Source organism: Corapipo altera, unplaced genomic scaffold (genome assembly GCF_003945725.1).
Source record: "Corapipo altera isolate COAL_440 unplaced genomic scaffold, ASM394572v1 110, whole genome shotgun sequence".
NCBI classification, from domain to species: domain Eukaryota; kingdom Metazoa; phylum Chordata; class Aves; order Passeriformes; family Pipridae; genus Corapipo; species Corapipo altera.
In genome coordinates this window covers 969309-992035 of record NW_020884960.1, presented here as the reverse complement: position 1 = coordinate 992035, position 22727 = coordinate 969309, and the positions used below count along the sequence as shown (strand labels likewise).

The window sequence follows — 22727 nt, the reverse complement described above, 5'->3', positions numbered from 1 at the left end:
CACGGCTTCTGGGGGAGGTCTGTAGTTGTTCTTTAGGCAGATTGAGGGGGGTATCTCCCCTTCCTGTCTTTTTATAATTAAGGAAATAATTTTTACATTGTATCAAAGAAGAAGGAAAAAATCAAACATGCTCACAGAGACAATGGAATCAAACACAGTTGAAGTAATCTTATGTTGAATAAACTTTGAAAACATGTGAATCTGTTATCTGCTTTACTTTTATCTGTTGTCTTAACATTTTATCTGTTATTTGCTTTACTTTTTGACCCCTTACAACTTTGAAAAGGCCACAGTTTCAGCCCCACCCGCGGAACAAGACTGCAGACCCTGGGGACTGTCCCAAAGGAGGTTTCTCTCCTCCGGAGCAGGGTTAGCAGGATGTCTTTTATCACTTTCAATCACAAATATCCTTGATCCAGCTTTACCACGGCTATTAGTCACTCAGCCTTTCAAGTCTATTAAAATCACCAGAACTCTTGTACTCATATCCTTCCAACTGATAGCAGAAGCCTGTTATTATTTACCTATTAGTATCACTGATTTTCTGCCTCTTCAGGTAGAATCTCCCTTTCTGCATCTTTGATTTCTCTTCTCAACTCTTCTCAGTTTCCTTTTCTGAGTCTGAGTCTTGCACCTTCCCTTGCTCAGCAGTGCCCTGGGCAATGCTCTCCAATGCTTTTCTAAAGTTTACAAGTAATTGGCTTTCTTATCAAGGACAAGCCAGTAGCTGATAACTGCTTCACTGGGGGTTAAGCTCCTGCTGCATTATTTCCATTCATCTTCCCCCCTCCTGACTATTCTTACAAAGCTGAGTGCTCTGGTAAGCCACTGAAGCTGTTCAGCTCACTTTTTGTTCCCGATCAAACATATAGACACTGCAGTAGTACTGTATGATCCCAACCCAATGGATTCATTAAATATCCTTGTAAAAAAACTACATTTAAAACGAACCTCTTTTTCAGTATTTTAGCTTGGAGATTAATGAGTCTTCTTACACAAACCTCAAATTGCTTCAAACTGGTTGACAAAACCAGGTTTTTTATACTTTCCAGTTTATAGGTAAGTTCAAGTAACTCAAAGAACCAACCAACCAACCAACCAAACCTACTTTCAAATGAATTATAAACCAGCTTTCTCTCTGCAGTATCTGATCCTGTGCCTGTCATGCTCTATGTGCACTGCTGGACCAATTTCTTGGACCAAGATTAGAGTCAATACCAAAGCAAATCCAGACCTGAGATTTAAGTGTAAGCAGTCTGTTTTACCTCAAAATAAGGCAAGAAACCCCCAAAAATTTTTTCCTCATTATTTTCAAATTTCTCCCAATATAGTTGCACATACCAAGCACTTTACTCACTTGTGTAGATTATTTAAAAGAAAAAAGCCCCATCATCATCACGATCTCTACCTACTTTGCCACAATGCAGGTGTGTCTGTTAATTCTAATTTCCAATTCAGTACCAGGATTAGTTCAAATAATTTAATTATTCCTCCAAATGCTTTACCAAAACAAAGAGAGGATGGACGTCATTTCAAAATATACACCAAGAGGAAGTGAAAAAAACCAATCCAATTTAAAAATCCATTAAAATTCCAAACACTTTTTTTTTTTCCTGAAACATGAACTTGCATCTTTCATAAGAGAAGCAAGTGGGAGCCCCCCAGTATAGAAAGCACATTCCAAGTGTTTGGGCTCCCCACACAGCCCAGACTGGGACGGGATTCAGCACATTTTCACAGAGGTCTGGCACACAGCAGCAGCACACTCAGAAACATTTGTAAGAAAAATTAAAAAGCCCAGATGGTGTTGTTGGAAAGCCTGTTTGATGGCAGCTTCAATCCATTACAGGTCTCCCAACAATAAAGTACATTATTCCTGGAGGCAAACAGAATGCACCATCTCCAGGATCTCTGTCAGGAAGGAGGGGCAGAACTGGATGAACATGGACTGACACAAGAGGGGTTTTACAGTAGGGTCTGTACAGCCAGATACAATGGCTAATCTTTAGAGCAGCGAGGTTCAAGCCTTCCATCCACAAATTAATGCCAAGGAATGAGGGGACAGTAATACAAGAGTGGTTGGTGCCATCAGGAAGTTCCAAACCTTTTCTCCTGTGCACTCAGAAGATCACTTATGTTTCAAAAAAGCCTTTTTAGTTCTCCTTAAGAGTTTTTTTTGGGGGGAGGGGGGCTGAGGTCATTGCTTATTTATGTTGTCTTCCCAAGTTCAATTTTCTTCTGGATGGCACGTGCTGAGTGATAGATCAAGGAGTCAATGAAACCTGCAACTAAAGGGAAAAAACAAATGGGTCAAGCCAGACACGCCTCAAAGAGGGAACAACTCCCAAGGAAAGAAAACACCTCTCCCATTTATTGCTCATTTCACAGTAACCTTAAAAGTAAACTGCTCTATCAGATGCTACCCTCGATGGCTGCTCTTTATCAGAAACTGCAATGCACACCCACCCAGGACACAAAGCAAACCAAACCACTGCCTTTAGTGCTCTCTGCAGTATTTTCCCCAAATCTCCCCAGCCCCGAAGAAGCCTATTAATTCAGTGCTTGTTTGGCACCACAGAAAAAACTCAGAATAGGTCTACTGCACCACAAACCCCTGACAATCCTGCATCCACCATTTCACAGGACAGGAACCCTGAGCTCCTGCCTTAGAGTGAACACAGGGTGCCAGGGAGCCTTTTTGTAATGCTTTTATGACACTGAGCTGGCTCTGTAGGAACAGCCTCTCCTCACAGGACACTGTCCAGTCCCTACAGAGCACTCACTGGAGCTCCTATGTCTGGGAGCACAGTTTGAAACCTCTGGGATGATTACAACCCATGGCAACCTGGGTTCACAGATTTTGCTGGCTTTGGTTCCACATGAATCCAACTGTCTGCTTACAGACCCAAGCTGGCCAAGAAAACAGCACAGATGCCTTCACATAGCGTGTGAAAATCAGCTTTGTTTGAGAACAAAATGCTCTGTAGAGCATCAAAATGAAATATTATGACAGGTCTAATGAAATGAAATAGTATAATAGATCTACATCATCTACAGCATCTTGTAAGTCTGCAGTGCTAATTACAATCTGATGCCACTCCTGTGGCTCTGCAGAACATGCTATATCCCCTCCTGAAGGCAGAAATCATCTCTCCTCATCAAACAGGAATTTATTACCAGCCACTCTGACTTTAGAAAGAGTAAGATAGCAAATGTTTACACTTTAGAAAGAAAAAAGATTGAAAGGTGCAATACCTGTAAATATGCCTCCCACAATGGCACAAACTCCAGTGAGAAAGTGAGTAAAGGACCTATAATTTGAACAATCAGCATGAGCTCAGGTAAGGAACAATTCACTAACAAAAACTAATTCATAATTATCATAATGTTCATCATACCACATAAGTATGCATTATCTAAATACTCATAGCTGAAAATTCATAGATTTAAGAATTAATATTGGCTACAGAACAGAGTTTGTCACTGATACTTTTACAGAGCATCACTGAGTAGCATGAAGAGCAAGTAACTGAATTTATAAACCTAAAGGATGGACTTTTAATCCCCAAGACATTATCCATTCCTACCCAGAGAGAATGCACAGCAGGCTGCTGTAACATAAAAACTAAATCCCTAACTACATGTTAATACATTTTAAGATATAGACATTGTCTGTCCCCTATTATGAACCTCAAATACCAGAGAGCTGCAACTCCCCTGCAGTTACATGCCAGTGATTAACCCAGAGAGAAGGAAGAGGTTCCACACTGGCTGCAAGATGCAGAAAAGCTACAGCAAATGCAGAGTAAGGAACCCGTTGGACCAGCGTGGGTACTGCTGGAGGTGCTGGTAAGATGGGTATGCTCTGTAAATCTAGCCCTCCCACTAAAAATTAGCCTGAACCAAGAACCATTACATCAGACTTCTGCTCCTGGCACCAGTTTTCTTTTCCATCTTGATGCTGGATTAAAATGCTTCAAATAATAACAGAAAAAACCCCAATCCCTTATGGATGCTCACATGGAGAGGAAGGGCCTCAGGGAGCACCTCTTCCTCCCCACTGCCTGGGAAGGGGCTCTGAAGGCTTTCAGGCATTTGCACTCTTCTGTCTAAGTGAGGACGAAGTTTTAAGCTATGCAAAATGACCAAATCAACGAAGGGTGAATGAACTAGACTGAAATGTCCCTTACCTGTGTTTCTCAGTCAGCTTCACCATCATGGGTGACAGTTCATACAGCACAAACACACCAGGCAGACCCTGGTCCCCCAGCAGCCCGTTTGCTATTTTCTCATGTCGTGTGACTGAGAACTGGTTGGTCCTTACCACCTACAAAACACAGGAAACAAACACAGCATTTTTCTGTTAACAGGGAACAGCAGAGGCAATTAAAATGTGAGTCCAATGAACCACCTCAGTGCAGCCCTGCCCACTCACTCGTGGGCGGCCTGACAGCGGTTACAAGGAGTCAGAAGGAGCTCTACCACAATGGGGTCTATTTTTGCTACAGGCTACCAGTTAAAGCCCCAAGTAGCCCAAAGTATGAGGGACGCATCAGTCCCCAGGCTGGACTGTTTGGTCCCTGCTGGCAAGTAATGGCATAAGCTGTCCCTCTCAACCCCAAGTCCATGTCATCCTCTCCCAATATGCAGTTCAGCTAACCATGCTACAGGAGACAGCAGTGCTGGCAGAAACCTGTAGTTATTCAAGTGAGACAAAAGGAAATAATACATAAAGGCAGGAGAGTGCCAGGGCTACAGGACACAGATTGCCCATCTTCACATGAATGAAGATCATCCTTCAGCATTCTTCTGTGCCCTGCCAATCTTCTACATGTTGTTCACACCAGTCCTATTCTTACAGCAAAAAACTTGTGTTTCTGTAAAATAAAATTATGTTTTAATATCCCTAATAAGCTATCTGACACAAATTATGATCCCAGCTGAGAAAGATACTATCCCAGTTTCTTTACCAAATTCCATGTTTGAGAGTCCCAAGTACTGAATGTACAACACAGTCCCTGGTATCCACCTGGCAACACACCTGGATCCAGTTACAGGCAGCATCAAGAATATGAGGAGAAAGTGAAGGCTTTCACTTGCCAAAGCAACAGGAAAAAAGGTACTTACTTCACCATCTACTTTCCTATACACAGTGGGGACCACTTTGACAAAATACTGAAACATCATGGAAGCTATAAGCAAAGACAGAGAGAGACACAATTAATACCCACAGTGACCTGGAAAACTTCCCTGACAGGTCAGGTAGACACCAACTGGTTTGGTTCAACTTGTCAGGGAACATCTTTCTGCACAACAGCTGCAGGAGGATTTCCAGGACAGAACTGTCTGACATGAGTTTTCCTTTTGCCAAAGTGAATCTTGTTCCTCTTCCAACCAAACCCCAAACTACCAGCATTTTGGTTTTGACTAAATGGAAAACCTTCTACAAACCAATTATCTTGCTGCAGTTTTACTAGTAAAACTTCTTGAAAATTCTTATTCTAGCATATGAAAAGTCTTGTTTTTAACAACATAGCCTTAAGAAAACATAGCCCTAAATGAGTATCCTATATCAACTCCAATTAACATTGGAGTTTACTCCTGAAGAAGCTTGGGATTCATTGTCTCAGGAGATGAAAAGGAAGATCTGGATCAGAGAAGAAAAAAATAGGACTACCCTTTCTCAGGTCTGTTGCCTCAGACCAGGTTGTTCCTTAAGTTCTCTTAAGGATAATGGAATGCAGGAGTTTCTTTGAAAACCTATTTTCTATGAAATTCCCTGGAGGGGAAGATTATTCATCCATTTCTGTAACAGAAGTAATTCTCACATATAATATCTTTAGCTGCAATACACATAAATTTGACCTGTTATCTACTTCTCTTCTTTACTGGAGCATGTCTTCAGTTCTAATTCTTCAAGAATTTGCCAACTGGTTCTCTAAGGCTCAGGATGAAAAGCTTGAGCTTACAGACAGAGTTCTACCAGCCAGCTACAGGCCCCCTCTCAGGGAATTTGGTACTCCACACACTAACTACAGCATCGTGATCGTACTGAGTATGACACTTGTAATTTTTCTGTACTTTCTTTTAGGCACCATCCTCTGATTTGGTGTGGCAGTTTGAGCCACATTAGAAATCCAAAATCCAATTTTCAGGTCTAGTTGATTCGGCAGGTGAGTTGTTACACACTCCTTAGTGGATTCTGAGAGGTACAAGAATCAAAATTCATGGTGGAAAATTTAAAAGAATTAAAGGAAGAATTTAAAGGATTCAAGTAGAACTAACAATCCCACCATCACTTAAAAGCTTTTTTCTCCAAGCTTTATTACACACAGCACCAAGTGCCTGAAAAAACAAACTCTGCAGACTTCAGTGGATCTAAAAAAAATAACTCCACAGTGGCATGTAAAGTGAGGTGAGGATCTTTCATAGAAAATGCACACAAGCAGGTTTGTGGAAATAAACTCATACACAGCAGCAGCATGAGAAGAGAATTCCCTTTCATTGTCAAGCCAGCAAATCTGGAGCTATCTAGAAAAGATCAGCAATATTTCAACTTCACTGCAGCTCTTTCAGCTCTTACTGTTGAGTATGCCAAGGTCAGGCAGACACCACAGCTCTCCAGCAACTACTAATCAGGCCTATTTTCTCTGCCCTGAATCTTCTGGTTCTCTCTTACTGCACGTAGTAGTCAGACAGGGCTCTCCTTGAACTATACCTGAGGTAAGCCTTTAATAATGATGTGCTGTCCCTTCTGTGCATCCATGAACACTGAACAGAGAGATCTTTCAGAAAGGTCACAGAATCAAAACATGTTGGCAGATTTGTTCCACATGAATGGAGACAGCTGCTCCAGAAAGAGCACAAGGAGGAGGAGTCCACAAAACACTCTCAGGGTTCTTAAATTGGGAACTTTTCTCCTGTTGTCTTCTGACACTTATTAATACAGACACTTAAAGAGGGATTTCTCTCAGCTGGCTTTTACCTTGCTGTGCAGTGACGGCTGTCCCATCCAGAGGGTTCACAATGCCTGGATAATCCCTTCCAAACGAGAGGTGTTTGATATAGTGGGTCATATTGATCTGAAACAGAAATGCTCACAACTCAAACAACTGCACAGCACACGGGGGGCAAGGTAAGGGGACTAAAGGTCATGGTTTATGTATTTTTCTGAGCGTGGCTCTAGAACAGAGACAGGTCCTCCTCTGTGCATCCTGACAGTAAAACACTTGGTCTTTTTTATTCACAGGAGATTTCAAGATGTGGGATTTCTCCTTATTCTGATGGTAGTCCCCAGATCCCAGTGCCCTTCCCTCCCATGCACAGAGTAGGCTCTCCCACCCACTCCTGTCCCTGCCACAGGAGCACCATGCTGTCAGCTGCCTCGGTGGCACAGGTATGAGCACAATCTGCTTTCCTCCCAGCACAAGGTAAACTCCAACAGATCCAGAAGCACTTGTGAAAATGGCAGCCTTAGAAAACTGGGAAGCATAGATTAAGGAGCAAGGCAGGCTCAAGAAGAGGGGAACAGGCTTGCCAAGCAGCATGCAGATGTTCCAGAACATATTTCAGAGCCCTCTGTGATAGCAGGTCCCAGGTTCTGCTCAGATCCATAAAGGCAAATCTGCCACTACACCAAGATGTCAGTGTGGCAATAGCAGGGAAATCCAGAAGGCAAACAGACTAAGAGAACTAGAACACTACCTTGGGACCACTTACATTATCGAGTCCAAAGCTCTGCAGATCGTGAACTGCAACAGAAAAATAGTTTAACAATATAGTTCAAATTGTCATAACAAGCATATCTGTCAACTACATTACAGCTGTATACCTCTCATTTCCATCACGATCTAAAATGGCAAGAAAGCTGCCTGGGATCTGCAGGATCATGGTGTTTATCAGCTTCACTGCCTGGGGAGTCACATGCCTTGGCACGTGAAGTGGAGCTGAGGACTAGTCTGGATGGCAAAATTTACAGGAATAGCACAGTACCAGAGAAATTCCAGGGCAGCACTTCCGAAGGACCAAACTCAACTAACCTGCTACACTAGATTTACACTTTGTGTGACCCATATTAACAGTTATGGCTGTCCAAAAAAACCTGTCCCCATAGTGCTTCCACAGGCAAACCACCAATTAAGTAGTTTTTTAAAAACTCCTCTGCAACAAGTGATTTATAACTCTGCAATAAAGCGATGTATATGTTGAGTTTCTAAAACAGTCTTCCACCAGATCACAAGTTTATTTATCTTTGATCACTGAGGATTACGCTAAGCACAGGTGTACACACTCTAGGTTGCAGATAAATGTTTAGCTAACCACAGTTCATTTAACATAAACTAACAGGATATTTAGCCTGCTTAGAGAAGAAACAGGAGGAGGAAACAGAAGATCTTTAAGAGATGGTCACCAAGGACCAGAGACTGTTATTTCTGAAGAAACAAACACAATTCTTCATTTCCCTAACCACAGCTATTAGCCCAGTTAGGCAAAATAAAGAGACCTGTAAAACATCCTAGGTTTGCCAAGAACTCTGTTTTTATAGAACCAAGATTTCTGCACTGTTTTAGTAACACAGTTTTAACAACTGCTATCTGAAGAATTCTCCCCATCTTGCACTTCTGACCTGAACAACCACAAGGCCTCCTTAGACTGTGAAATTCAGTCCTGAACCCCTGAAAGGGGATTAACAGCACTTATGGCCATTCAGGACTCTGCCAACAGACATGTGAAGACTCCAAGGAACCAAAGACAGTCACACAAACATATTGCTCCAAGGTGAGCTAGGACACCAATTTTCAAACCAGGGATGAATTTCATGGAGGAAAGTATCTCACAGGAGCACAGTGACAGGAATATTGTGAGTCACAAAAGGATGCATCGTGAAGAGGGGACTGAGGCAGGGAACAACACAGTAAACGTTGCAGCTCAGGGAAGGAGTGAGCAAAGCTGAGAGTCTGAGCCCTCTGCCAGATGTTGCTGACTAAAAACACCACATCTCAACCTGCAGCCACCTTGATTACCCTTAGAAAAATCCAATGGCTTACAAACCCTGGGAAAACTTCCCATGGACTATCCAGAGATTAGCAGACTCAGTGCAGGAATTCTCAGCAGAAATTCTCTAGCCTGTTGTACAAATGAGATTAAACGAGACAATTCTCTCATCTGACTTGAAAAGGCAGAAGTCTCTCCAACGTGTCAGGGTCTCCAACACCTAAGCTGCACAGTGCAGCTAAACATTTGCCAACACTTTAACTCCAACACTGAGGTATTAAAACAATTTAAGGCAAGGATTCTCAACCTTTTCCATCTCATTTACCACAGAAGAATGAACTGGGATGGCTCTCCTTTTAGCTTCCAGGAAATCTTCTCAAATCCCAGCCTAGATCAACAGCTTCTCCCAAAGATTTTTGGGCACAGGAAATAACAGAAATGTTAGCTCTGTAGTAAAGTTTTTTGGAGGAAAAAAAGGATACAGCAACACTTACTCTCAACAGCGTGCACTGCAAAAACAAGCAGAGTAGGAGAGAAAAGAGAAAAGTTCAGGTCCTTGTAACAAAAGATACAGAGATTCAGGTAGAGTAGCATTTCAAACTCATACCAAAAAGGAGAAGAGTAACATCTTTGCTAGTGTACTTTCTAGGCCATATAAAATGACTCCCTAGCTAGCTAAAGGACTCTATATGGTCAAGCAAGCATTTAAAGAGTAACAGAGAACCCAAATTGCAGGAATTAATCACCAAAAGGAAAAACACTGTAGGATGTGCATATATGTTAAGTGAGCTCTAAAGTAGCATGCCAGACAACAATGTTGGTTATATTTAGATTCTTTTTCAGTCATAAGGTAACATAAAGGTCATTTTAGGAGCAAACAAAGCTATCCAGAAATGCACTCAAGGTTTACATTCACAACATATTAACACTCAAAGCTGGGTAACAAGGTTTTATTCTTAATCAGTCCTGTGCTACTTTCATCCCAGCTGATGCACAGAGAAGGTAACAAACCATGAGGCTGGTTTTGTTCATTCTGTTGCATGATCCCAACAAAGGTGAATACCAGGGAGGGTGGGGGGCAGGGGAAATGTATGTTTGGACATTACATCTCAAAGCAGGTCAAGTAAACTCCTTTTTTGCTAATTTCAAAAGCCTGTTCATGTACATTCAACGCTGTGCAATACATATGTTCAACACTAATCAGTAACTGTCATAGACTTACAGGGTCTTATAGACTTATGGGCCTCCAAATCCTTCACAGAGCAATTCTGATCCCCTTTGTCACATGTTAGATCTCTGGTGATGCTTCTACAATAGCAAGGGTTTGGTGTGGAGAAGGTATGGCTGCTCCAGAGGGTTGCTTGACAAATGTCAGGCATTCCCAACAAGTTCAGCTCTGACGGATGACAGTGCAGTGACAAATGAAAATGTCACATTTGTGGTCTCCAAAACAGACTTCATATAAACTTGACAACAGTCTGTCCACCAGAAACCCGTGAGACCACATGTCCTTCAGCACCAAGACAACCAAACTCTGAAAAGAGTTCACCAGCATAAAAGGTCCTTAGCAATGCTGAGAATGAAGCAAGACTCTCAGCCTCCTGTATTCAATGTTCCCCAGCAGACACTACTTTGGGACAGAAGTTAGAATGAGCTCACACATGCTCCTTCTATGGAAGGGATACTGCACAGGTGATCAACAGAGGATTTAGATTTCCTCCACACTGAACTGGTGTCCTTAACTGATGGAGATTGAGTCCCACATAATTTTTTTTCAAGAATGTTGATGGGCAGACAAGCTCAGATAAGGAACTGGTATCTGTAGAGGCCTGTGCAATAGTAACAGGCCCACAACTAGTAGGGCTACAGGAAACCAACAGGGAAGGAGGCTGCAGTCTCTGCAGAAAAAAAAGTTAGTGTCACTTGCTCTTGGTTGACATTGAGAAGATACAAAGGGACTTAAAAAACGACAACCAGTCTGCAGTCAAAGACTTGGTATCCTTTTGCAATTCAGCAACCGAAACATTTAAAATTATGCAAAATAAGAGAGGCTATTAGGGCTCACCCAAGGATGCCTTCAAATAGGTTCTGGTTGTCAATCCCTAGCAGAGAAGGAAATAAACCCTCCCTACATAAGCAGAACACCAATGAAGATGTACAACTGACCAGTGGCTTTGTGCTCTTAGAGAGCTAACAAAGCTCCACACCTTTCTAAAGCAAAGCTTGGTGGCTCCAAATAGGCAGGTCCTTTTCCAAGACCATCATCATCTCAAAGACCAGTTTACCTGCATTTTTCCTTCCACAATCATCACCACAAATGAGGAGGAAAACAAAGATTTGAAGGAATCTCACAAGACATTTTAAGTAATCCTGAAACGCTGTCAAAAAAGCATGATGGCCAATGTCTTTTCTAAAGAACATTGTTTTTTAGAACCTCAGCAACAGAATGGTCCAAAGATAACCTCAAGGAAGAACTGAGAGACCTCAGCTTCCCCTTGACCAGAAGAAATAGGGCAATGAGGAAGGAAGTGATATGAATATCATCTGTCTCCTGAGGAACCCACCAGTAAGGACTCTTCTGTATGCAGGAAACTCACTGCCCAGCACTGCAGATGAAGGAGACAGGCATGGACAGACACAGCAGCAGGGCCTGGACCACACACCTCAGAGCTTCGACAGCTCCCAGTCACTCCTCTTTCCTCTGAGACAGGAGGAGAAGAGAGAAGGTAGGAGCTGCTGCAAAGAAAACAGCTCTGATATCCAGTCACAAAGAGGCACAGTTGGTGCTGGAGACTGTCCTTACAGAGGCACAATTGAAAGACAGAACTTCACCAAAACATGTAGCAGATGCATGAACCAAACCTCATCTCTCTCAATCCTAACCTAAAATCTCAGGTTAGGATTCAAAGCCTAAACAGACAACAGTGAAGCAACTCCAACCTCAGCTAGAACCAAATGAATAAGCAGGAGAGTGCAGGAGAGCCAGAACTACTAGTTTCAGTGCCAAAAAATCTGATTGGAAGTGCTCCAGTCCTCCTCACAATCTCTTTCAACCCTCCTCCTAATGACCTGGGATTCTCAGTGCAACTGGACCACCGATGAGCTGAGGAACAAGACAAGACCATTTGCAGCCAGTATGACATTCAGCAGCTGGGGGTCTTCTCTGACATTGGTGATGTGGCATCACAGTGCAGGCCTAAAGCAACCAGTCTGCAATGCTTCCACTCACTTGGGATGAAAATCAGCCTCACTGCTTGCTTCAAAAGCAACACATTTCCAAAGCTTCAGCTCGGATGCTCTGGGAACACAGCATGTGAAGCACAGAGATGGAGTATCTGTCCAAGAAGTGCAAGCATTATATTTATGCACTAGCTATAAGTTAATTAACCATTATAGACAGCACAAAGGCATAAGATCAGCTGTGTGAATCATCCTAGAGAGGACAATTCTGATGACCTGAGATTAGGAATTAGTAGTAATACACACTAAAACATCTAGTAGCAGTGAAAAAAAAAAAAAGAAAATATGAACAAAGCCTATATTGCAGAAATACCTCTAGTAGTAAAGTGTTCAGCCTCCAATGGAGAGTTGAGAATACAGCACCTCCTTATGCAAATAAAAAGGTATAAAGATTGTGCTACACATAACTGAAGATAAATAACTGAACAGAAATAAAATTGCACCTTATACAGTGCTGGTTCTGGTTTGCATGTGTGTCAGCCCTGTGTCTTCTCTTACTTCTTATTCTACTCTCTGAAATAAAAAAAAGCCATTTAAACTTGCTTTGCCCCAGGAGAGAAGTTTGAAGATGTTAACACCAAGCACACGAGGTCAGAACCTCAGATCAGGGTTACATTTGGAGTCAGACCTACAAAGTGCTGCTGAATAGGAGCCTTGGCACTGTCACAGCGGTGTCTCTGCCCGTTCTCTGGCTGCAGATCTATGAAACAACAGGAACCTTCAGGAGAAGGGGACAGGAACAGTGTAAGAAACTGAAAAGCTCGTGTGCAAGCTTCAGTGTTTGAAAAGCACCAGAAAATAAAACTGTGGACTCAGGTCCAACCACCAGCTGTACAAACGTGGTACAGATACTCCAGTGGGAGGCAAGGAGAGCAGTGCAATGGACTGAACTTTCCAGTTTCCTTCACCCCCATCTTATCTACTGATTCACATCACTGGGGAATAGAAGGAAGGAGTAAAACTATTGCCAGTCATTACAGTTCTGCACCAAACAGGTCCAGTAAAATTATTATTTTTAGTGTATTGCTAATGTGACTTTTGACAGTAACAGTTTGGAATACTCAGACCTCTCCTTAGACATTCAACTTCACCCTGTGTGACATTCTGTCAAGTGTATTAACAGGACTGAGCATTAATGGAGACCTTACTGAAGGGATGAAACATCACATACATCTAAGTTTTTGTGTGGAACAACAATCCAAATGAGATCTTTCCATGTGAGTTCCGGAAATATCTCACACATCTCTGTCCTCTAATATTAGTCAAATTCTTTATCTGTAATTAAAGGGGGAAACCCCCAAAGGATTGTGAAGAAAGGTTATACTGAAGTATGTACAACACAATGACCAAGCTCTTAGCTGCCCATTTCCCTTACATTTTCAGGGAAAATTCCTTGTTTTTTGGTTAGTACCATGAAAACACTGCCAAGGAAAAGGTTGTGTAAAAGTGAAATCACATGTTACAAGTAACTAGGAAAGCAAGAGAGAACGAAAGAAGAAAGTCATTAGGCCACTGCCTACATCATACTTAGCCTGGACCTTAATTCTGGGTGCAGTCTGGCACCTGCAGACAGAGCTGAACTGAAAGTGGTTGAGAAATCCTGCAAGGAAGCTCAGAGGTTGAATGGCTTCCACTAAGGACCATCTGCATAAGCTGTGACTTTCCTGGGCCTGGCACAGGAAAGGTCTAGGACACCCTGAGAGGTAAGGAGAGAGCATGCAGTGACCACACTTTTCCCATAGAGGAAGAGGCCAGTGGGAGCAAGGAAATGAGTGGATGTGTTTTGCAGGTTGGCAGTAACTATACAGCCCTTTTGGATTTTACCTGTATTTTCCCACTGAATTTTCAAATCATCTGTTCAAGGCTTCTGGGAGACATGGAATTAGAGAGCTTTCCTGACCTCATCTCCTCCTCTTTGTACACCAAGTACTTGCTCTCAGGCAGCCAGTCTGCATTCCTGCCTGTCACAGAGAGCAGATGCAATGCAGAGATGCTTCTCCTTAACTTGGATACATGCTGTGACAGTGTCAATCCTGGCTGTAGTAAGGTTGCTGTTGCCATGCTAGTTTAAGCACACAAACCAAATTTTGCCACAATAAATGAAATATTTTTTAAGAACAAGCAATATCGTGAGGAAAACCAGGCTTTCTTCACTGTTGTTGTTTGCACAAAATTGCTTCTTCACCTGTAGAAACTGTGCTCAGAAGTTTGTTTGTTCTTCTCCAAATACACCAGTTACTCTCACCAAGTACATTGCATTCTCCCCAAACCTTCACTTCAGTGGTACAGGTTAAACTGCAGTGAGTGACAGAAGGGAAGAAACTCAGGCTGACACATTACAGCTCTTTGTGAAACCTTTGTGAAATTTCAAGCTTCAAAACCCTGATCAAGGGAAAAGATGGATCTGATGGGTTCAGTGGATGGTCACATCCAAAGGGTAGTTAGTGGTCCATGGCTCAATGTCCAGATGAAGATCAGTGGCAAGTCGTGTACCTCAGGGATCCATGCTGGGACCAGTAATGTTTAATGTCCTCATCAATGGCACTGACAGTGGGATTGAGTGCACCCTCAGCCAGGCTGCAGATGGTACCAAGCTGATGAGTGAGGCTGACATGTTTGAGGGATGAGATGCTATTCAGAGGGACCTGTACAAACTCGAGAAGTGGGGCCTCATGAGGTTTAACATGACCAAGTGCTGGTGCTGCACCTGGGTTGGGGCAATCCCTGCTGTCAATACAGGCTGGTGGATGAACAAGTCAAAACCAGCCATGGGGAGATAGAGTTGAGGGTGTTGGTGGACAAGAAGCTCAACACAGCCCAGCCATGTGCAGTCCAGAGAACACCTGCACCCTGGGCTCATCCCCAGTAGTGTGGGCAGCAGGGGAGGGGGTAGATTCTCCTGCTCTATTCCACTCAGGTGAGACCTCACCTGCAGTGCCGCCTCCAGCTGTGGGGTCCCCAGTACAGGAAAAATGTGGACCTGCTGGAGAGAGTCCAGAGGAGACCACGGAGATGCTCTGAGGCTGGAGCCCCTCTGCTCTGGAGCCAGGTTGGGAGAGCTGGGGGTGTTCACCTGGAGAAGAGGAGCTCCAGGGAGACCTGAGAGCCCCTTCCAGTGCCTAAAGGGGCCCTACAAGAAAGATGGAGACAGACTTTTTATCAGGGCCTGTTGTGATAGGACAAGGGGCAATGGTTTTAAACTAAAAGAGTGTAGATTCAGACTAGATATAAGGATGTAACTGTATGTGCCAAAGGTGGTGAGGCCCTGGCACGGGTTGCCCAGAGACGTGGTGGATGCCCAGTTCCTGGAAGGGATTCAAGGCCAGGCTGGATGGGGCTCTGAGCAACCTGGTCTAGTGGAAGGTGTCCCTGTCCCTTACAGGGGGGTTGGACTAGTTGGCCTTTAAAGCTCCCTTCCAACTCAAACCATTCCATGATTCTATAAACAACCACTATTGTTCCGGCCACCATGTATTTACATATATATATCTCTGAGGAAGTCCTTCACAACTTAAATTTTACTCTGAGAGTCCTAAATGGCAGAAAATACCCCTTCCAGAGGTACTGGTACTCAGGTCCTGGACTGAACACCTCACTTGAGGTTGTTTTACTGAGAGAAGCAAAGTTTTGTAGAACTGAGAGACTGCCCAGAAACATTCCCTCCCAAGTTCTTCCATGCCCATGTGGTAGCATCTCTAGAAATCACTTTTCTGTTCTAAACCTCTGTAACAAAACTTCAACATCCTCCCCACTGTAGCAGTGGTGTTGTTATTACCTATAGCAATGCAAAGATATTAGAAGAAAACAGTCAGACACCCTTGAAAGTAAAAGGTCACAATAAGCAGGAAAAGAAAATACTTTACCATGCACATGAGACTGCTGGAAACTTTTTCCTGGTGCAAAGTGGAAATTTCCAGCTACCTGCAGGAGAGAGTAACCTTTCATTAAATCGTCCAAGTCTATGTAAGTAAAGTCATTGTACTGGTGTTTGGATTTTTAAGACACCAAACAACTCATTTTCACAGGTGACAGTGTCAGCAGACATTATTACAAGAGAGGTATGAATTTCCCCTGTTCCTCACAGGCAGTGACACTGAAAGTCATAGTTACATACTGATGTGGATAACAGCTGCTCTATGCAGATTATTCAGTGGATGTAAAAATGGGGAGAAGGAGGAGTTAACTCCCAGTAGGAGGGAATGGACTGGTGCAGCAGGAAACATAAAGCAGTATGAAAGAAAAGGAGTGGAAAAAGTAACTGAGAGTGAGCAGGGTAAGAAAACACTTAACATAATAATCTAAAGTGATCCAATGTACACACCCGTGAAAATAAGCTGCATGCAAAAATAAAGCACTAAACCTACCATAAAAAAAAATAAATCCCAAACAAAAAAACCAAACAAAAACCTCCAAAAGATAAACTGTTAAAATTTAATCCTGGACTTTAAAAGGGATGTGGATATTAGGTGCCAATGCTCCCTGACAGTTACTAGCAATCATATACACACAAAAAAAGGAGTTTGAAATACAATGAACAAAAAAATAGCCTAGGTTTGACTTCCAGAAGGCACTTGGGTATGTAACCTCTGTGTTCTGGTTTGGGTAACCTGCCATGGCAGGGTGGTTACCTGGTGCATCTTGTACATTTTCAGAGATCACTTGCAAAAACCACCTCTCAGCATTTTCAGCTTTGACAACCAACTCCAATAGCTTTGCTTCCACTCTTTTTCTAAAGAAGATAACACTTCACTCTCCAGGACCTCTGTGTGCAAGTTGTTTGTTCCTGCTATCTCTAACATCTGATTTAAGACTAGAAAGGCAGGTGGGACAATTCAAGCTCAAAGAAGCTGCCTCTCCTCCTCCAGAAATCTTAGCAAAAAGACTCAGTACCCAGGTGGGAGAAGAAGATAAACCTCTCCAGCTGCCATGTTTCCTACCAGCCCACGGAACGCAAACAGAATTAGGTTCCCACCGCTTTTCCTGACTCTCCTCCTGAATCCCATGACAGGTACAGGGACCTTGCTGATCCCAGAGGTTATTCTCTGACAGACTTAAACCTGGAACAGGAGAGGAATGCCCCAACTCTGCCTTTTCATAGTCTTCACCATCATGCAGCAGGTTCACAGCAAAAGCTCTCTCTCACCTTGTTGACCTCTAGGAAACCATACACTTGGCAGCCCTCATTCTTCTGCTCTTGCATTTTCTGGCTAAACCCTTCCCTCTTGCACTGCTCTATGCTATCCGGGTTCTTGAAGGCCCAGCCTCGCCGCCTGTATGCTTCTCTGACATCATCACAAGTATTACAACACCTGCAAAAAGCACAAGCACCATCTTACCATCTTTATTGCTAACAAGAGATGCTCCAGCTCAGGACTTGAATCCTTGACGGATCCTTCTTCAACAAAGCAATAAAGCAAACGCTGGGACTGGACACTGAAAGGTCACTCAATGCTCCTGAAGGAGCTCGAGCTTTTGATGTGCCTTTTGAGATTTTGAGGTGAGGGTTCAAGCTCTTTGAATGCAGGACTGGAGTCTGAAAAGGGCTCTGCCTGCCCATTTACACAGCCAAGGCAGCCCTTGGTCACACAAACAACATCAGTGTCCAACAGCTATGAGCAGTTTGGAGCTTCCTCATGTGAACAAAGCATCTCCCTGTTTCTATTCCTCCTTTCCTCTGTTTTTAGGTCAAGATATTGGGCTAAAAGGGAAGCTTAATAGCAAACTTTCTTTGCACTTTTCTACCTCTGGATAACAACTTGGTTACCAGAAAAAAACCAGGTTTCTTCCTTGGTTCTATATTTTGCTCAACCAAAGATAAGTTGAAGGCAGGAATTCTGAATCCCTCAACATGGAAACATCTTTGGGGAAGAACACAACTTGACAGACGAGACAAACCAAGTTACTAACAAGCCAAAAATAGCCAAAGTTAGTCCAGAACATATGGACTATCACGGATCCATTCTTACAAGAATTTGCAGGTAGGAGGAATGAGAAACACCAAAAGACACTTATTGTTTGTGCACGTGATAGATATCTGACCCTTGCTCCTGTAAGGATGCAATGCCAGCAGCAAAGGTGAGAAGGCAAGGCCATAACCAGGTTTTATGTTAAGACAGCTCATGTAACAGTGAAATCATTTACACACCTCCCCTCTGGACACCAAATAAACACAGAAAATATCTCATCTGCCGAGATACAATCTCTTGCACAAGCTGCTTAAACAGGCACGTAGACAATCTAGACAACCTAACTGCACCTTCTTAACTATCATGAGTGCAGCTTTCAAAGGAATAGCCAAACCACAACAGTTCTCATCACTCTCTGAACACATGCCTAGGAGGAGGATTTCACTGCACAGACCTGCACAGACATTTGGAAAAAAAATACACATGCAACATACCTGTATGAATTCAAGTGCTAAGAAGATAGGAAAAAGGTGTAAAGGTTACCGAATGTCCTCCGACTCTGCCCCGTAACAGCTCTCGCAGCGATCAGCATCCAAAGAATTTGGATCAAACACTTTTTCTTCTTCTTTCCCCAGCTCTAAGAGAGAAGAGGATTCAAAGTGATGAGGCGTGTCTAGAAACTCTGTCTTGTACTCTTGTTCTGCTCTGTACACAATGACTGTTCCACACACGATGTGCAGCTGCACATCCTGCACCCAAAGCCCACCTGAAATGGCATGTATGGAGCCTGCTGAGGCGTGAAGTAAGACAAGGAGTGTAGCATTTGTCATCTCAAGAACAGCCTCCATGGAAAGAACTGGCTATCTGTGAGCCTTGCTGGAGCATCAATCAGACATTACTTGCATAAAGATTTTCCTAAAATATTGTCTAAAGTAGACCCAATCAGTACATTATGACTGATGCAGGACCTGCTTCACAACACACTGAACAGTTTTTGTCCCCAGGCTTTACACTTGCAATATCACAACCCATGAGGGCTGCTAAGCGATGCAGCAGTAAGAGAACTATCACCACATTCCCATGACAACTGGAGACTGGAGACTGCCAACTGTTCAGCTCTTGGCTTAGTTTAGCTTTTCAATATCAACGACAGAAATGTTAAAACTGAGTGATACAAAGCTACACATTTGGTCATGCCGATATGTAGAACCACACTGACTCCCAGAAAAGGGAATAAGGAGCTCATGTTTTGGAAAGGAAAAGTCAGAACAGTATTACTGTGAGGTTGCAATGCTTTGCTAGAATCATTTCTAGTTCGTATCGAAGTACAACAATGAGTCATAACATGTAAAAAACGTAGAGGACAGGTTTACGAAGCCAAGGATCACTTATGACAGCTTGTAACCAATAAATCAACTCAAATATATTTATCAGGTATCCATTAACACACATAAAGCTAATAACGTGCAAGTTTAGGCTTAAGGGTCAAGTCACTGGAGCCTTCCCTAGAGAGAGGCTCTTTCCTCGAACCACATCATGCCACCTGTCCATCTACGTGATTTAAAGATACAAACAAAGCCAAATATTGTCAGAACAGTTGCTTGATTTTTAGTCACAAAAGACCACTAACTGAGCACTTTATTCCTCAAATGCATCTATGGGTCCTCGTCATAATTTCAGAGGGACCAAGCAAAGATTTCCTTGCAAAAGTAGGGAGTATAAAAGTAGTTTAATAGATCTGTGTGCTACAAACTCTTCAAGACTTTGTGGCATTTAAAAACTCTACAGCTGTCACTTGTTCCTGTGAATCTCAAAACAGGTATACAGTGGGAAGACTACCAGAGCATCCATCCAGGACAGGCAGAACAGCATCTTACCATGTCTCTCCGCCTCTGGTGTCACACGATTGCCAGCTTTATCCAAACGCTGTTTAAACAGATTGTGCTCTACATCCAGCTGCTGCTCTCCTGCTACGTCCATGGCATCGATGCTCAGATCTGAAACAAACGAGAGAGGAAAGTGGTCTGTAAACACACGTTTGTTATGGGCTCATCTAGCCTCTTAAGCCCTTGCCAAGGATGAAAATCATCCTCAGTTTTCACAAGTCTGACTCACAAGCACAAGGCATATGTGGAAAAATAACATCTAGATTGATCTTCAGTTTATCTCCCCTTGATTTGTCAACATACAACTCCGGATGAACCTGGGAACAAAGAAAAAAACAGAGAGTCCCGTTTCACTTGGAAGCAAATCAAAAGGTCCCTTTCCCTCGAGTGCTCTGGCCCAGCAGCTGATGTTAAAGACAAGGTATTTGCCAGACACCTGAGCTGCTGCCACCCACACGGTAGCTCAGCGTTGCCACTTGCAGTGGCGTTAAAAAAGAGAATAACTGGGAGATGTCTGACCGTGGGGAGGGGGCGCTTGCTCCCCCTTCCCTCCGGGCACGGGGGGCTGCTCGCAGCCGTGTCCAGCGCTCCCCCCGCCGGGGAAGCCAGTCCGACCCCCGGGGGAACGCCGCGAACCGCGGGGCTGCGCCGGCAAAGCCGCCCCTGGGCCGCCAGGACTCACCTCCTTGGTGAGGTAGTACTGCAGCTCCGAGAAGAAAAGCAGCACCATGATGAGCCCGCTGACAGCCGTCACTGCCGGGGAGAGGAGAACCGCCGTCAGCGCCGCCGCCCGCCCGCCGCCGGCCCGCCAGGGCCCCCCGGCCGCCCGCAGCCCCTCGCTCACCCAGCGCTCCCCCGCACGTCTTGACCCGAAAGTCTTCCAGGGTCTTGGGGAAGGCGTCGAAGCGCTTCAGCCGCCACAGCGAGTCCATGACGCCGCGCGGCCCGGAACAGGACGGTCCTTCCGGGGCCGGGCTCGCCCGCGGGCCCGCCCCTGGCGCTGAGCGGCTCGGCCTGCCCGGGACAGCCGCCCCATCCCGGCCTGGGAGCGCTGGGTTGGGCTCTGGGGCCTTTGGAGGGCAGCCGAGCTGTGCCCCCGGCCGGCTGTCGCGGTAATACCGCGGAAAGCAGAGCGTCCCGGCAAAGTCCCAGTGCTTCGGAGGGAAAAAGAGAAGGGAAGGGAAAAGGAAGAGAGAGAAAAGACAGGAAAGGGGACAGGGAAAGCAAACCTCCCCCCTTAATTCTCTCTCCCAGCTTCGATCCCTGCCGTGCTCTCTCCACCCCTTCATTCCATAACACCTCAGATTCCCGTTTCTCATCACAGGGAACAGCGCTGCCCTCAAGAGGGGAAATCCCACATCAGCTCAGAATAGCCTCGATAGGCCAGGGAAAAACAAGACTAATCTTTTCTTGAATAAACTTTTTATTGCAAAATATTAAACCCCCTATTTCTAAGACATGTTTCAAAACGCAAACACAACATTTCCCACAGCCCAACATAACCCCAGTGTGAGAAGGGCACAGGACAGGAGCCCCGTGATGCTGCAGCTGCCCCTTTACAGGAAATCAGTGCTCAGAGGCTGCTCCAGTTCTGTCTCTGCCTCCAGAGCAGCAACGTTTGGCTCCCTGCGTGCGGCTGCCGAGGAACTGCACAGCTCTCGATGACATCCTGGCTGTGCTGTCGGTCCCGTGCCAGCCAAAATCAGAGCAGGCTCTCTCAGAAGGTGTTTTCATGGCAGCTGAGCCAACATGACAAGGTGCTGCTTCTGGAAGGAGGACAGCTCTCTCCCTGCTCCCTTCTCCCCAAACACACAGACCCACTGCTTTCCTCCTCCCCTACTCCCAGGGGCAGACCTGCCCTTTCTCCTGCACAGCCTCAGTTTTCCTCAGCCTCTTTCACAAGGACAGGTGCCATTAGCTGTTGGGACTTTCTCTCTTTAGCTTCACAACCTGACCAGCTTGTGCCTGGAGTCTGGGAGAAGCTTGGCCCCTAGGGCTTCTTGCTCTACACCCAGGCCTGGATTCTCCTCTGAGAAAATTATTGCAGCTCCCAGTGGTTAAACTGAGGCTCTGGCTCTGAGTTTTGTTACAAGTGCAAGTGGGGGTGTGTCTGGGGAGCTTGCAGAGGGAGGGGAAGGCTGACGTGCAGGTCTTTGGTGTTTCCATAACAAGCTGTGTTACTCGGGCCCTGGTTATAACTGGTGTGTAGTGCACCAGCCTGGGAATTGCAAGTAGTGTTCAATAACAGCAATGAGAGGCAACAAATCTGGATGTTTCAAATCTTGAAAACAGAGGCACTAATGAAGCAACTGAGCAAGTACATCTGTTTGGCATTAACTCTCCTTTGCACTGTCAATTCACCTTCTTCAGGAATGCCTCACACTGCTCTGTCTCTCCTAAGCTTGTTAGTATCAATATTAATGTGTTTTTCAGGCCCATGCCCTCTTACACTGTTACTACATCAGAGATGTTCGTGCCACTGTGGTTCAAGGTCTCTTATTTTTTTGCTCAAAAGTCTTGTGTACTTTGTTATGAACATTACTCTCATTAGGAAGCTGACAAACACATTTGAGCATAGTGAGAAAATGTTAAAGTGGAAGTACTGTTAAGATACCCAACCAATTAAAAACGTTTCATCTAGAACAGGTGAGCGGAGACTGAATGGAGCAAGTCCTGGTGTCAAATGTACAGTCTGAGAAAG

General features: G+C 44.3%; 1 protein-coding gene across 2 annotated transcripts; it reads right to left on the bottom strand.

Annotated features, from left to right (window-relative positions):
• Window positions 1-198: 198 nt before the first annotated feature.
• On the bottom strand, window positions 199-21006 carry ERGIC3 (ERGIC and golgi 3). Of its 2 annotated transcripts, XM_027663980.1 has the most exons (14): window positions 20871-21006; window positions 20709-20779; window positions 20256-20343; window positions 20018-20137; window positions 18684-18777; window positions 17378-17543; window positions 16098-16155; window positions 9489-9503; window positions 7720-7751; window positions 6986-7082; window positions 5128-5192; window positions 4191-4327; window positions 3256-3311; window positions 199-2288 (listed from the first exon to the last, which is right to left on the bottom strand). In XM_027663980.1, exons 1-14 carry the CDS (start codon window positions 20956-20958, stop codon window positions 2209-2211), a joined length of 1167 nt encoding a protein of 388 aa, XP_027519781.1. In that variant the 5' UTR covers window positions 20959-21006; the 3' UTR covers window positions 199-2208. The 2 variants fall into 2 exon arrangements, with proteins under 2 accessions (XP_027519781.1, XP_027519782.1); XM_027663981.1 differs by lacking the exon at window positions 9489-9503.
• Between the last annotated feature and the right edge of the window lie 1721 nt (window positions 21007-22727).

Coding starts and splice junctions, on each gene's coding strand:
- ERGIC3 (XM_027663980.1), bottom strand. CDS start 20,958: ATGGACTCGCTGTGGCGGCTGAAGCGCTTCGACGCCTTCCCCAAGACC. Junction 20,344..20,708: donor AGTACTACCTCACCAAGGAG/GTGAGTCCTGGC, acceptor CTTTGTTCCCAG/GTTCATCCGGAGTTGTATGT. Junction 16,156..17,377: donor GTTTCCTAGAGGTCAACAAG/GTGAGAGAGAGC, acceptor TCTCTCCTGCAG/GTAGCTGGAAATTTCCACTT.